The sequence below is a fragment of the Seriola aureovittata genome, chromosome 6 (genome assembly GCF_021018895.1).
Source record: "Seriola aureovittata isolate HTS-2021-v1 ecotype China chromosome 6, ASM2101889v1, whole genome shotgun sequence".
Classification (NCBI taxonomy): Eukaryota; Metazoa; Chordata; class Actinopteri; order Carangiformes; family Carangidae; genus Seriola; species Seriola aureovittata.
This window is the reverse complement of record NC_079369.1, coordinates 3,136,432-3,152,623: the sequence shown is the minus strand read 5'-3', so window position 1 is coordinate 3,152,623 and position 16,192 is coordinate 3,136,432. Positions and strand designations below refer to the sequence as shown.

General features: G+C 43.4%; 1 protein-coding gene across 1 annotated transcript; it reads right to left on the bottom strand.

Moving 5' to 3' along the window:
* Positions 1 to 1,468: 1,468 nt before the first annotated feature.
* Positions 1,469 to 8,029, bottom strand: zbtb11 (zinc finger and BTB domain containing 11). Its single transcript, XM_056377684.1, has 10 exons — positions 7,444 to 8,029; positions 6,414 to 6,664; positions 6,075 to 6,306; positions 4,956 to 5,995; positions 4,550 to 4,870; positions 4,049 to 4,463; positions 3,019 to 3,136; positions 2,780 to 2,938; positions 2,522 to 2,697; positions 1,469 to 2,422 (listed from the first exon to the last, which is right to left on the bottom strand). The coding sequence occupies exons 1-10, from the start codon at positions 7,751 to 7,753 to the stop codon at positions 1,881 to 1,883; spliced, it is 3,564 nt and encodes a 1,187-aa protein (XP_056233659.1). The 5' UTR covers positions 7,754 to 8,029; the 3' UTR covers positions 1,469 to 1,880.
* Between the last annotated feature and the right edge of the window lie 8,163 nt (positions 8,030 to 16,192).

Sequence of the window (16,192 nt, the reverse complement as noted above, 5' to 3'; positions counted from 1 at the left end):
TGTATTGCATGTTAATGCTCCTTTGTGTCAAGTTATTAAGAGTTCATTGAAATATTAACTCGTTTTATTTTACAAACACTGAGGTCAAACTGGTGAAACAGCCACAGACAACAAACCCTGCATTTCATTACAGAGATTACTGACAGACTTAATAACATGTAAGAAATAATCACAGTGGGTTCATGCATGAAGTATAATTCTTGCCAGTTTAAGGGGTATTTCCTAATTTCATTGTCCTGCTTGTGCTGAGTGTAAATGTATGTTGATGTTTGTGAGCTCGTTCTTCATTAGCCGATGCTGCATAAACACTGTTAACGCTTTGTGTGTTTTATTGTCCCACTGAACGAAGACGTGCAATTCAATTCAAACCGTCAGTTTGTCCCATTATCCAACTTATACAATAAAAAATTGAACAAGGCGATTGAGAGCCGGAAACAGAAGCAGCTCGTCTTCAAAGTAAAGGTTGTGCGTTTTGAACAAACGTGCTGGTTTGGCAGTTAATCTAAGGAGAGTTTAACCAAATAAATAAATAAACAAACTGTCTAAAATTATTAACACAATTCATAACTGTTATCGGTGTTTAACTGATAGCCCACAACTGATCGGGAATACATTTTCAATGAACACTGGAATTATTATAGAGTCTTACGATTCATGTATGTCATCAATTTATTAATTTGATTAAGGTTACTTAATCTGTTGGGTGAACATTAAAGGCTACATATATATATATATATGTATACAGCACTCGTATACACACACATACACAAATTGCGGTGTGCAGGTTACCGGTGGAGAGAAAGACAGTTATACAACAGTTAGTTCCGACCAACAAGTAATTTGATTGGACGAGAGGCATCTCCATGAGTATATCTATAGAGTACAAGAGCACTGGGACTTTTCACTACATGTATCACTCCGCTTCACAGGTGTGCTAATCAGCGGCTAATTAACGGTCGTCATCAACGTTAGATTGTGACAATCTTTGCAAAAATGAAAATATTTCTAGAAATAACGTTTGAATTAAATGATGTCTGCTCGTCAGAAGAGGATGAAGGTAAGAAACCTGGATACTTCAGCCCACAACTGAGGTAACGTGTAGAGAAGTCAGCTAGTGTGCACTAGGTTTAGGAAAATGTAAATGTGTTGCTTAGCAACAGTCCAGTTGCGGAACAATTTGTGTCTGCGTTGTTGTCAAATAAATGATAAAATAAACAAACAAATCGTAATCCGTTGTTGCTTATTTAAATAATATGGCGGTCGTACAACTGTTGTAGAAAAGCAGCTTCACACGAGACGGAGTGATGTACTGAATATCAGCTGTACTCAGTATCTCAGGACCGAATCACAGCCGTGCTGATTTTCAGTACATCACTCCCTCCCTTAAATATACAATATCTAGTGCAAAGAAAAGTTCCTGCAAACAAAAAACTTGACGGTGACAACAACAGAGAACAAATAATTAATGTAGGCATTTTTCTTTTATTTGCTGATCCTTCAAGCTGACACTAGGGGGCGTAACTGAGCCCACAGCCGTGGTGACTGAGGCTACAGTGAAGTCTCTTACAGACTCGAGACGTGACGAGATGAAACATGTTGACTCTTCCTTCTACCTTTATTTCTCCTGAGCACCAAATTTAACAGACGTGTAACTTATCAGTTATTCTTGTTACTGTAGGCCGCTAATGTATATCTAGGCTATTTACACACAACAGAAATGTGAGTGCGTGCGTGCACACACAAACACACACTCACACACAGATACAGTAAATACTCATTCACTTACATTATTTACATTTTCAGAAAAATAAGCATCTTTTTACATTCTGTTACATTTTATACAGACTGAGAGAAACAATGTGATCAGTCTGTGTGGGAGGTTATTCGACTTCGGCCACGTGAGCCACCTCCACCTCCATGGTCTGGATCACCTCGGGCGCTTCCTCCAGTTTCCCGCCTGTGAGGGCCTGCTGGGCCAGGACGTAGTTCACCACCTGCATGATGCCCTGATCTGAGAGCGTGGCCACGGAGCCGTCGGTCACAGCCTGAACAGCCTGCACGGCCTCCACGGCCTCCACCGTCTCCTCCGTGATCAGCACCGTCTCTATCTCCTCTGAGGGCGGCTGCTGGGCGGGGCGGAGCTCAGGAGGCAGGTCGGACGCCAGGATGCTGACGGCGTGCTCCACCTGGGTGCCCTGGTTGTGGAACTGGAGGGTGTCTTTCTCCAGCATGATCTTGCCGGGGAGGTTGTCGCTGTGGTACTTGGCCATGTGTTTACGCAGAGTGCGTGCATCGATGTGGGCCTCCTGGCACATGGGGCACACGTACGGCCGCTCCCCCGTGTGCGTGCGGACGTGACGCTTTAGAGAGCGGGCGTCGGCCCAGGCAACGCCACAAGTCAGACACTCAAATGGCTTCACTCCTGAAGAGAGGGGACAAAAAAAAAAAAAAAACATCAGCACCGTAACAACAAAGTCATATGAACGATCCCACACACACACACACACAGTCAGACTCTCACCCTGGTGGTTGTTGATGTGGCGTCGATACTCTCGGAGCTGAGTGAACTTCCTGCCACACTGCTCACACTCCCTCTCCAGGTTCTGCTTGACTCGGCCTTTCTTCCCGTGCGTGGCCTTTTTAACGTGCCTCCTGAACAGAGCCTTCTCAAAGAACTCCTTCCCACACACGTTACACCTGAGCAAGACACATCCACACGTTTAATACGCCGCCGTGTTGGCGCAAGCAGAATGTGGTGCGTCAGGTCTGAGAGACTTACTTGAAGGGCTCGGCCACGCTGTGGGACTTGACGTGGGAGTACCAGTCCTTCTTCCAGCTGTAGCACTTCCCACACACCTGGCACTGGAAGGGCTTCAGGCCCATGTGTTTATTCATGTGCTGCTGGAGATCTTTTGCTTCATAGAACCTCTTATCGCAGCTGCAGGAGGGATGAAGTGGAGTGAGTAAAATATATTTAAAGCTCACCTCGGCTCCTGTGAAGACTGAGCGGTTACTCACTGAGCACAGGCGTATGGACGGACGTCGGGTTTGGGCTGGTGCTTCTTCAGGTGTTTGCTCAGAGCCGAGGCTCGATGAAAAGTTGCTCCGCACGTGTTGCAGAGGTACTTTGATTCACCTGTGCATGTAGTTTATGGTGAACAGGGAAAACAACTTCATGTTATTGGTTTAATTTATGCTCCTATCTGAGCCGTTCGCTTGGAATTTAAAGGCTCAGTTCGCGTACATTATATAAAAACGTTCATCACTTCAGCGTTAAAGTTCAGTTCAAGCAGGAGAGCAGTAGTTACTCTTAAGGACAAAAGCATTGTTGCACTTTCAAGCCTTTGTTTTTACTTTGAAAGTATCATCAGGAGCAAATAAACCTTTGTCAAGGTCCAGACACCAGCTTTATCTCACAGCGATGAGTCATGAGAACAAAGTGAAATGATTCACAGAAGAAATGTACTTTAGTTGAAGGCTCCAGAAAAAAAAAAAAAGCTACTAAAGTGACTGTGACGATTATTTTTTGCTTTCATCCAGCCGTGTAAAGAGTTTCAGCTTCATCTGTTTTCAGATCACGAGCTCTGAACTCCTTCCACGATACAAAGGAGAGGGATGGAAGTTTTTTTAAAATGGTCACAGCTTTGAAATGTAACATCTGTCTGCAGAGGCTGTTGCTCTGGATAACTGACGGCACATTTCCTGCTGGAAGTTTCATGTCATTCGTTTGAATGCTGTGAGCAAAACAAACATATTCCAATCACCTCCACTGTGCTGGAAATCTCAAAGCTCCAGACAAATAAAAACCAAAACTACCCTCTCGTCGAGATACTGCATGAAAAATGTGTGGAACAATAACATTCATGTGTTTCTCTGCCTCAGTCTCAGTCCCTAAATCATATTTCTCTTTTAAATCAGGACAGAGAAATTTTTACAACTTGACCTACAAGAACAGACATATTATTAAACCACCAGCCAATCAGAAACAAGAACTTTCAGTGGCGCTGGTGTAACTGTTTGCTAATGTGTGAGAACAGTGTGTACGGACCTGTGTGGAGGCTGGTGTGCTCCTCCATGCTCCTCTTGCTCACGAACGACTTCTTACAGAACTCGCACTGGAACTGTTTGGTGACGTCGTGCAGCGCCCGGTGCATCTTCAGGCTGTGCTTGTGGGCGAACGTCTTGCCGCAGACCTTACAGGAGTGAGGACGCACGCCCGTGTGATTCAGCATGTGGATCCGCAGGGAGTACAGCTTCGGTAAGGTCTTCCCGCAGATGTCGCACACGAATTCTCTCTTGGTATAAGGCAGTGAAGTCTTGTCATCCAAACTGCTGTGCACCTTCCCCTCGGAGCCCTGCTCGACCGAGGATTTGGCGATGGGCGCTCGCTGGCTGCTGAGCTGCTTGTGTCGGGCGTGGTGGGCGCGGAGCGAGGTGGCGTACTGGAACTCCTTACTACACAGCTACGAGGACACGGGAACATCATGGTGAGAACCTGCTGAGAACATTACCAGTGAAACGTGACGCACTGACCAGCACATATACTTACATTGCACTTGTATCCGCGAGCCTTCTCGTGTTTTAGCGTGTGCATGATGAGGGAGTAGCGTCTTTGGAAGGACATGCCGCACTCGGAGCACGTGTGCTCTCCATCCACGGCGCTCTCTGCTGGGGGTTTATCCTGGCTGGGTCCAGTCTCTGGCTCTGCCGCCTTCGTCGCAGCCTCCTCTGCGTTGAGCTCTCCGGCTGCCGTTCCCTCCACGGCGCCGGCCTCTGGTTCAGCTCCAGATTCAGACACAGACGGTCCTTCAACTTGATTCTCCACTGGCTGCTTTGGTGGTCTTCCCCTCTTCCCAGGCCTCGGAGCCAGCTAAAAAGATATTTATCTATTTGAACAATTTTTCACTCTTAACAAAATGTGATGGAAAAATGTCAATTGCAATATAATGATGTACCTTAGGGGTGGTGGCTCGTGGTGGGGTTGAACTTTTCTTCCCCTCCTCTTCCTCCTCCAGCCCCATATGAAGCCGAGCATAACCGCCCTCAGCTATGGAGCGCTGCCGGAGTCGTCTTTTGTTGGGGTCATCTGACATCTCGTGCTTGTCTGCCTGACCTTCGTCAGCAGAGGGATCCTCCTCCTCCAGTGGTGCAAACTCCTCTACCTCCACCTCCTTCTTCACCTTGGCTGGACGCCCTCGTTTGCGTTTCTGTGGTGTAGGTGCTGATTCCACCTTCTCCTGAGGCGCTGCTACTGCTGCTGCTGCTGCTGCTGCTGCTGCTGCTTCAGCAGCGGCTACAGATGCGAGTTTGACGACCTCTGATGACGTCACTTTGTCAGGGTCCACATTAATAACAAAGGCTCCTGCTTCAGCGACCTGTGGCTGCTCCATCGCCAGGCAGGCTGACACCACAGCGAGGGACTCGCTGGCCCCGGCCTGTCCGCTGTGGGTGACCACAGTCATCGTCTCCCCCTCCATTCCCTCTGCACTGTGTGAGATAAGAGTGACAGTCTCTCCTGGCTCGGCCTGTCCGCTGTGAGCGAGCAGAGCCACGGCTTCATCCTGACCGGCCTCCCCATCATGTACTTTGTCTCCCTCGACAGCGTCAGCAACAACTGTCATCGGCTGCTGGATGAAGGTCTCTTTGGAGGGTTCAACAAAAGCCAAAGGCTCGCCTGTTACAGTAGCCACACCGCCCTGTGTGACCAACGCCCTGCCGTCACTCTGTATGGTCACCGTGTACGCAGCAGACTCGTCCTTTAAGCCTTCCTGAGAAGCCGACTGACTGGACACCACGGTGTGCACGTCTCCTCTTTGATACACCGTCAGCTTCTGTTCCTCCACCTGCTTATGCACAGACTCACAAATCTGCAACACCTCTGTCATCAGCAAATGCCGGGCGAGGTTGGCGATATCTGCCATAATGCAGAAATTAAAGGTAAGCATGGAAGTGTAGGCAAAGTCCAGCAGCGGGAGGAAGCTAGCTTTGGTGAAACCTGGAGGGAGAAGACTGAAGGTTAAAACTGAGACAATGAGCAGAGCATTCAGCAGAGAAATGAACAAACTGACGCTCACCAGAGAGGTCGACCACGGCTTCGTGTGTGGACACAGCCCCCTTCTCAAAGAAGAGCTCGTTGAAGTATTCGCTGCACGCTGCCAACACGGCCTTGTGAGCTCGGTACTCCTCTCCTTCAATCAGCAGCGTGATGTCACAGAAGTGATTGCTGAGACGCTGCTGGTTGAGTTTGTCCAACATGGTCTGGCTGTGTTTGGGCAGGAACTGATTCACCTCGCCCTTGCTGTCCACCTGGAAAGAGCGCACACAAGACTCCATCAACAAAACACTCGACTGTAGGTCAGTCAGTATCACACTGTTGTGGTTGTAAGGACTGAAATGACACTTCTGAGACTCACAAAGACCAGTTCATGCTTGGGCATCGTCTTTGCCAACTTGGATCTCAGATGAGAGGATGAGTCAGTGGAAAACAAACTATCATCTCCCTCCTCTTCCTCTTCTTCCTCCTCTTCCTCATCATTCACATTGGCAGCCGCCTTGCGTCTACCTGGTCGGGAAAAGAGTCGCGGTCCAGAGCCGTCATCAGCACTGCGCCGGCTTTGACACTGACCACACTCTCTGATGTGGTCTTTCACATTCTTCAGGATACCTGAGGGCGTCGGAGAGGGAACAAATCACTCGCAGCCGACAACCAGCCATCCTGTTTCCTGTTTTTAGAGGCTTTTGTGGTGCTGTTGTTGAATTGTAATGCATTACATTGGGAAGTTTTTCAATATTTTGTCCACCCTATTTATATCAATATGGGTAGGCTAAATCTTAGTGGGGCTTTAACTAAAAATTATTTCTATTTCGAAATTATTAGTTAGTTAATAATTTTATCTATAAGATATTAGAAAACAGCATAAAATGCCCATCAAAACGCCCCAAAACCTAAGTTGACAAATTGCTTGTTTTGTCTGATTTACACAAACTACAAAGATATTTAATCTACTATCATAGAAAACAAAGAAAACATGAATATATTCACATTTGAGGCGCTGAAACCAGTGGATTTGATTGCTTTAAATGCTAATATAATTGCCCTTTGTACAATTTTTCTTCCTGTCAAATTTTGTTCAGGAACAAAGGCCGTTTGAAAAGTGTAAATGGTGCATTCACGTGCAATCATGTAGTTTTCCGATGTTATTTAAATAACAACGTCTCCTCGTCTTTATACGTTGTTAAAATGAATTCTCAATGCAGCTCTGATTACAGATGCCCATAAAGCACTTGAACTAACCACTAGATGGAGACAGAGAGCAGCTGTGCTGGCTGGAGACGGGTGGTGTTCGTGTGTATTATGTTGCAGACTCATGTTTACATCGGTTCTCCGACTGATTTCGGTGACTGCCTCCCTCCTAGCCACGATACCGAGTCTCAGTGTCTTACCTCTCCACCAGTACTTCTGAGAGATGAACTCCCAGGTGAGTTGCTGATTGAGGTGCTCCCCTCCTTCCATAATGTGCGCCTCGCTGATAAGTTCCCTCCTCCGGCCGTCCTGCAGCACCACCTCCAGCTCCGTGAAATCATTCTGCCCCTTCAGTCGACGCTGGTAAAACAAAGTCCCGTTCCTCACGACGTAGCAAGTAGCCGCTTTTCGTATTTTTCTCTTGGTGTTACCGGGCGTCCCCGGCGCATATGGCTCCCGTTCATCAGTCAGATACCGAATGATGGCCAAGTAGCTTTCTTCACACGACATGTCTCAGCCGACCCGCGTTTTTCACAATTAGGGATTTCTCTCGAAGAGGAAGGTCCTCCTCGGACGTGTAAAATCGAGATACAGATTTTATACGCCGTTCAGGTGGGAGATCACATGAATTAGAAATGCCACAATAACATTTCAAAATGTTTCCAAAGGTGGAACTGCAGTTCGCAACCGTAAGGGTAGACTTGCCCGAACAGACAAAATGGCTGCTGCACAACCGGATATTACGTAAACAATGGCGGAAGCACACACTGGTAATTATCCACCACAAGATGGCGCCGCGTCCAAATTTATAACACCACAGTTTATTCATTTCTTCTTTCAGTCCTTTTATTTTTCAGTCATTGATTCATTTAATCATTATTATTTGAATTTCACCGTATTACTGACAATAATGTTTCTCAGTTTTATCCTAACTGATCCAGATAATGACGTATTTTAGTGCCTGGTTGGATTTTTTTTTAAGTTTTTTAAATTATACAGTACATATATCTTACTGTGGCATTCTACTAGCAATTAGCAGTAGTCCTTTAATTCACTCTGGGACTGTTGGTTTAGGTTTCAAATTTGAATAGACACTGTGGCAGGCACATGTTACACAAAGAGATGCTGTAGTAGCTAAAGTTAAATTGACTGTGGATGATGCTGTAACAGTAAATCATAGTTGCAATAGTTGAGTAAAAGTGAGAAACTTCTCTTCCAGTAACATGACTGTGTAAGTTTGTAACTTTTTACTTTCACTGAACTGTGAACCCCAGAAATTTGTCATTTCAGCCTCCAGCAGCTGTGCGGTTTGTTTTTCCTTTCTTATGCTGTATCAGTGCACACCCATACTACACCCATACTAACAGTATGCTTACACACGTGGTACAAGTTATGATTCAGGTTTAGTAGCTTAACCATCCTGCCAACAGAAGGACATGGTGGTCTTTTGCTTTGGGCTTGTCTGTATAGGTTGTTAATTAAATGTCAAACCAAAAGTAATTCACTCTGAACGCACGCAGTCAGTGAGGAGGCAAGCGGAGCAAGATGGCCATAAACTTAGCTCCTGTGTTACCTTTTAGAGAAGAGCTGTGTGAAGTCAAGTCAGCAGTTTACATTTCTTACCTCCTCAGCCTGTAATCCACCACATTGATCCTCAAATCCTTAGCTCATATTCTCCTTTTTGTTGTCCAAGTTTAAAATCCAAGGATGATGGAACATTTTCCATTGTTGGCCCCCAGCTGTGGAACACTTTACCTCTCACCAGCAGGTTTTTTCTCACTGTTAGCACTTTAAATCCTGTTCAAGACCCTTTTTACATTAGTTTGTCAGTCCACACAAACATTTGTTGTTTTAAAATACATTATTAATACTAATACTGTAGTATTACTACTAGTATAAATACTTATTCTAATAATAATAGTAATGTCTACTTCATTACCATTACACAAGGTTCTTTAGTGATCAAAATGGTGAGTAAAATGAGATGAGGTTTGATTCACTTAATGTATGAAAGTTTTTTTTTGTCTAATTATAGAAGCAAATTACTTGAAAAACACCATTCAGACTTTACACATAGATACACCATATTACAAACTCCACGTGTTTCCTTTATGTCCTTAAACACATAAAAAGCTTTTCAGCATAAATGTCTGGCAATCAAGAGATAATCAGAACTTGGCAGACGTGTAGATACTCTAACTTTCTGATGAGTCATATATATGTACACATTTCTTAGGTTAGCTTCACTTATGGGATAAACATCCCAAGTGTAACTTATCACCTCCTGCCTTCAGATAAAAGTCTTTTCAACCGGTCAGACATTTATAGGAAATGAGATTAAAGACATGAAGTTTTTAAGAGCAAATCATAGTTGAGTGTTTTCATACCTACATCTGATGCAGTGATGATGATGATGATGATGATGATGATACTTGTCTTTATTGAAACCTGAGAGGAAACTCGTTTTGTTTTCACCCACAGCAAACTTTGCTGCAAAGTCGGAGAGCAGAAATGTGCAGAAAACGATACCTTTGTAGGTGGTGGGGATTTTCCAATAAAAAGATGGTCCTTCCTACCCACCGTCTATGTCGGGTGAGTACCAACACAGCAGCTTGTCTTTGAGATGTTAGAGAAAATCTCTTGTTATTGTCATCAAGTTCCTCCTATCGCCTATGTCTTGTGTATTAGTCCTCCACAAGGCTCCAGCAGCTAATTATATAACCATCCTGAGTCCTAGCAAATGATTTCATTACTGATCATTTTTTCAATTAAGTGATTAATTGTTTAATAACAAGACAATCTACAGCCATGCTAGCAGCTCTGTGAGTCTGCACACAGCAGTGCTTTGAGCTAAATGCTAAGTGTAACATGCTAACATGCTAAAAATGACAATGTTAACATGCAGATGTTTAGCAGGTATAATGTTTACCTTGTTCACCATCTTAGTTTAACGTGTTAGCGTTGCTCACATTTGCTAATTGTTCCTGAATATAAAGTGCAGCTGAGATTCAAGGTGGAGTCGTTAGTCTTGCAGGTATTAAGTCAGAAATCATAGCAGCGGAAAAGTTTAAATTATAAAGGCACAAGAGGAAAAGACAGGAGGTCAGAAAAAAGAACCAGAACCAGAGAAATGTCTGGCATCTCTGCTCATTAAATGAACAATTGATCAGTTATCAGACTTACTGTTGACTGGTTTTCTGTCAGTTAACAAATCGAATAATCGACTACTTGTTCTAGCACTAATTGGCACAATTACAATTAACTTAAAGGACACATGACATTCAGTCAGCTCAGACACCTTCACTGTCTCACAAAAACAGTTTCAAGTTCCTTTTTTAATCACCAATATCAAATGACGGGTGGGAAAATGAATCAGTTCCACTTCTTCCATCTATTAGTCACGCACAGATGAGCTGAAAATAAATTACACTGCCTGCTCTGTTTCTGCTGAAACTCAAAGGACTAATGTGTCTGTGGGTGGCGCTATAGAGTTAGTTTATTCATTTCACCTCCTCACCACTGTGTCACATTCTCACAGAATTACTCTGATCTGGAGGGGGAGGGGGAGACACATCATTTGTTGCTCATCCATGTGTCACATACCAAACTAGCCGTCAAACACCGGTCAGTAATGTGTCTTACAACTGCATCCCAGCGTCCAGAGTTACACTGACTGACCAGTTAAAGTTCAGAACATTATATAAAATAACCTGTTTATCACTGTTTGGCCTCATTAATGAGAACTTAGCCACTTTTTTTGGAGAGGATGTGTTTATTTACTGTTCCTGGAGCTTTAAAGAAATATTCTCAGAGCTCTAGATAATGTGGAAGTAGCCGCCCTTATGCAATCCCTTCTCTGTCTGCTGTCTCAGAATCAGACAGATTTCCACCTGTTGTCACGTCTTGTCAGCCAAAGACTTCAAGCTGCTCTTTTCAGCTGCTTCAGAATCTGCCTTTGTGGCCTCAACTTAAACCTCTGGCCACAAATCTCTGACTCACTGAATAAACTGGTGGCTCAACACAACACTCAGCTCACCAAGAGTCTGCCTGTAACTGCAGCTTTTCGTTCACCCTCAGTTCCAACAAAAGTAAGTCAGAAACTCTTCCCTGCACATGCAAAGAAAAAAGTGTTGGGACTATTTGCTTATTTCAGGTCTTTGGTCATTCCTGTCTTGTTTAACTTCCCATACAGAGCTGGTTCCTCTTCCTATGAGGCAGAGATTTAATATGTTTATTCTCAGTTGCTGTTGGCAGGCACCTCAACACATGTTGCTGAGTGTTAACATGAACGTTGGGAAAGAAGTGATTTGCATTCTGTGTCAGAGGACGTTCGGCCATCGCTTTAACTAGTACGTCACAAATCGCTCGAATGTTGAATCTAACCTGGCGTGCCTTTCACATCCAAACAAAGACGCTCTCTGTTTAGCCCCACTGTCACCGTGCAGCCTGAAAGCTGCTCTGCACACTTTGCCACTTCCTCTTGCTGAGGTATCTGGTTCAGCATTCATTTCCTCCTCTCTTGAGGTATTGTTTGGTTTTATCCAGGTCTGTTGGTGCAAAGACAAAAAGCATTCATGACTCAAAAGAGGAGGGTAGGTGTGTGTTTCAGACAGGTAAAAAAAATAATAAATCAACGCGCTCTTTTGAGTCAATGGTCTTAGGCATATGCAAATAGGAGGGAAATTCAACGCCCACAGAGTTCAGCTCTACTAAAAGCTTAAAGGAATAGTCTGACAATTTCTGGAAATAAGCTTAATCACTTAATCATAAGAAGGTTAATGTCACAGTCACTGTTAGCTTAGCTTTGCATAAAGACTGGGAACAGGGGAGAACCAGGTAATATCTATTCACAGGTGAAAAATAAAACCTTTAAAAGAAATGTTATGACATTTTGGGAACATATCTATTTTAGATTTCTTAGAGGACTGATACCACTGTGACGCTAACACCAGCAGCTGGCTAACGTAGCTTAGCATACTGATCTGTGAGGGCTTAGTTTTGTTCGGTACCAAGAGCAGACACAGACACAGACTGATTTTAGGTGTGAGTTTATTGAGTCTATGGTTAGATAAAGGTATGAGAGGGGCACTGGTGATGGCAGGTAGAGGAGTGGAGGGAATGTCAGAGTCTTGCAGGTGGAGGAAAGGAGGGTGTGCATGCAATGCGAGATAACAGGTTAGCGGGAGGCACAAAGAAACACTCGACTATGTAAAGCTACCACTGAGCCAACTGAACAATATGTCAATGAGTGGAAGGAGAGCCGGGGCTCTTGAACTGCAGGTTAATGAGATGATTACTAACAGGTGTGGCGTGGTGCCAGGAGCCAGGTGAATGAAGCCATGCCCACAACACACACACACACCTACACACACACACACACGAGGGAGGAGGAAACAGAGGAAACGGGGGAAACACAGCAAAACCTGGTAACAAAGGGAACAAAATCAGCCTGCAAACACCTGTAAAGCTAACCAGTGTGAGTGGCCAGTGTAAAGCGAGAGCCAGGCTAGCTGTTTCCCCTTGTTCCTTGTCTTTATGCTAAGCTAACTTAGCTAGCTGCAAATGGTGGCTTCATATGTGGCCTAACTCCCAGCTAATCCAAAAATAGGCAAAGAGGTGGTGCGTGTGTGGAGCAGAGACTTCAATGAATGAAGGAAATTAGCGCTAGAGACTAAAACTGCTGTTGTACCAGGCTGTAAACATGTTTATTTCTGCTGTAAAGTTGGACATTTTAATATGGGAGTCAATGAGGATTGACTCGCTTTTGCAGCCAGACTCAAGTGGTCATTAGAAGAACAGCAGTTTTTGACACCTGAGTGTCGGCTTGGTTTTTCAGCCCTAGAGGTTGCTGCTTGGTAATATACAGACATGTGAATGGTGTTGATCTTCTCATCTAACTCTCAATAAGAAAACAAATAACATAACAAGCCAAAATTAAACCCAACTTGACATATTTACACTTTGGTTTTTTGTGCAAATTAAACAAAAATTAAAAAATACCTAACACCTTCAGAGGTGCTGACAGGTGTGAGTGTTTTTGTTATCTTCTATCAGGCTAGCTATTTCCCCCTGCTTCCAGTCTTTATGCTAAGCTAAGCTAACCGTCTCCTGGCTGTAGCTTCATATTTAGTGTATAGATATGAGAGTGTAATCAATCTTCTTTCCTAACTAGGGCAGCAATAATGATTTTTTTCATTATCCATTATATTAGTGATTTCTTTTGATTAATCAATTATGATGATGTAGTTGTCTGGTCTGTAAAACAGGTATTAATTTCCCGGCAGAAGGCCTCAAAGACCCGCAGATATTACCTATGATTAAACAGATTCACTAAACACTTGTTAACTTTTATTTCACATAATCTCTAAGTTTCCCTCGTCCATCATGACTGTGTCGTACTTCACCTACATCAGGTCTGTGTTTCAGTGTTTATTGTGATGTAAGTGATAATCTGCTTTGGTGCTGTGTCCACTCGCTACATGATGTTATGTTTCTGTCTCTAACGTCTCTGTTTTCATCACAGGTACCTCTTATATTGTCAGTGTCAACAGCCGTGAGGAGTGACCTGACCTGTATGCTCCACAGATTTAGGTACCACACAAAAGTCCCTTTGTCTGTCCTGTACTAATCTCTTATCAGCTTTTTATCTATGCATTATTCCACCTCTTAAGGTTTTGACAAGCGTCTTTGAGTTGGCTCTCTGGCGGTGTCTTATCTGAAAGCTTTGCCTTGACGTGATACATGTTTTGTGATTTTCATGTGTTTGATTTCCCACCAAACCCATTTTACTTTATCTTTATTTATTTATTTATTTACTTTTTATCGTGCGTGCATTTGTACTTATAGCTGCCATTTATTCCACCAATGCTTTTACGTGCTGCCCTCTTTTGTCTTTTCATTACCCACTTCGATGCTTTCTTCACTCTCTTCATCACTTTCATATTGAATCATAGAGAGGAACTTCACCCATAAAAGCCTCCCATAATTGCAGTTTATATGCTATCTCGCCACAGTTGTCCATTCTGAGTTGAAAGCCTACTGTACTCTTGGCACAAGTGGAATAACAACTCCCACTATTACTATCACTTGTTGTGGGATTTAATTGCATCCAGAGTGGATGTGTTGTAACAAACGTACGTTTTAATGCATTTATTCAACCACATCTGTCATGTAAAGCACATCCTAAGCGAGGCACAGATATAAACCATCCAAAAAGGTTTAACCTTGAAACGAGGGAGAGTAAACAGAGCCACAGGCATTTTACAGCAGAGAAATAGTACTGATCAGTACTATTGCCCCCATTACCCACATGGTCGGCCATTCGGCGTTTCGTCGTATATTTGCTGTTGAATCTTTTTCCACTCTCGGTTGAACCAAGCCAGTATTGACTGTACACAAAAGATTTTTTAAGAACAAAGGCTTTAAATTCTCTGCCATTTAGCCTCAAGCTAAAGTTTTGACCTTGATATAAAATGATCAGAACTCAGGCGTTGTGAATTTGAGATTGCATTTGCTGTCCATAAAAAGCATCTATTTGTTCATGTAGACTCCATCACAGTTGACAATGTTTACTCACAACCTTTCTCGGACAAAAGCAGGATAATTATATTTGTCCTGAATCGCAGACATACATCTACACTTGCATTATTTATCTCTATTACACTTTCATTGTGTATCAGACATAATCTGAAAAACAGAAAAGTGAAAATAAGTTGAAATGAAAATTTAAAAGATAAACTTGTATTGATTCCTGTTCAGTCGGCCAGTAAGATTCCCTGTCTTTCTAAAATCCAAAAAATCACTTGTCAACTCTTAACAGAGTTTTTATTATCATTTATCATTATTGATATTTTCCAGCTGAGTACTACAATGTCTATTTTTTATGCCGATGACATAATCTTATGCCATCGACTCTACTGCAAACCAGCCAGGTCTTATTTAAGTTACAGTGTTTCTGATGACCTCCAAAACCCTTTAATTACTTTAAACCTTGTTCTAAACTCTAAATACACAAAGTGCACAAAGCCATCTAACTAACTAGCAAAATCTACCTTAAATACTTTGATTCTTATACCAGAAATGAGCCTCATTTCAAATTTAGAAAAAATCATTGTACAATCCACTGTACTATCTAATCTGGCTCCCCATAGATATCCTGTTAAAGTCGTTACACCCAGTGGCTGGACTTGGAGTTGGGGGGAGGATGAGGGGGGTTGTGCTCAGGTAGGTAAAAGTGAGCCCAGATCTGTACTCTTAGTGACAGGTACACAGATAGGGCCAATAATGACGTGATCAATGTCCACACTGACTGTGGCTGCCCTTGTTCTCATGGTGTTACGAAGGATGGGGTGCTCACCAGCTGCACTTTTTAACCAACAGATGTCGCTGGTGAGGTTTCCAGTCATTATATGGGATGGATACCCTGTCTGTATCTAACCTTAAACTGAGCGCCGATTACCACAGTGCAACTCGATTCATTGCTCAAGACAGCCATCACATTCACTAACATCCTGGAGTCTCTGCTGGTTGCCTGGCAACTACTCAGAGCCAAGAAACAGCGGGGCACACAACCCTCAACTTTAACTGCAAATCGTCTTTTACTTCTTGTATGCTTCATTTTTTTCTGTGGATGAAATGAACAAATATATAATGTGTTCATTAGTGATCTTTAAAGGTGCTGGTAGTCAGACTTTGTTACCTTTGGACAGAGCCAAGCTAGCTGCTACCCCTATTTCCAGTCTTTGTGCTAAGCTAAGCTAACTGGCTGCTGGTTGTAGCTTTAAATTTTATGCAGAACTATGAGTGAGAAGTATCAATATTCTCATCTAACTGTGCCAAAAAACCTTTGCTTAACTAAACCCAGTCCTCTCTATCTGCCTATGCACTGCTAAATTGAACTTATACCCCCCCACATAAACACATGATGCACATGGAAGAGTGGGGGAAGTA

Bases quoted from the DNA above. Each gene is read 5' to 3' on its own strand.
- zbtb11 (XM_056377684.1), bottom strand. From the start codon at position 7,753: ATGTCGTGTGAAGAAAGCTACTTGGCCATCATTCGGTATCTGACTGAT. The intron at 4,464-4,549 runs GTAAGTATATGT...GTGTCCTCGTAG, and splicing joins CTCGCGGATACAAGTGCAAT to CTGTGTAGTAAGGAGTTCCA. The intron at 2,423-2,521 runs GTGAGAGTCTGA...CCCTCTCTTCAG, and splicing joins CCACATCAACAACCACCAGG to GAGTGAAGCCATTTGAGTGT.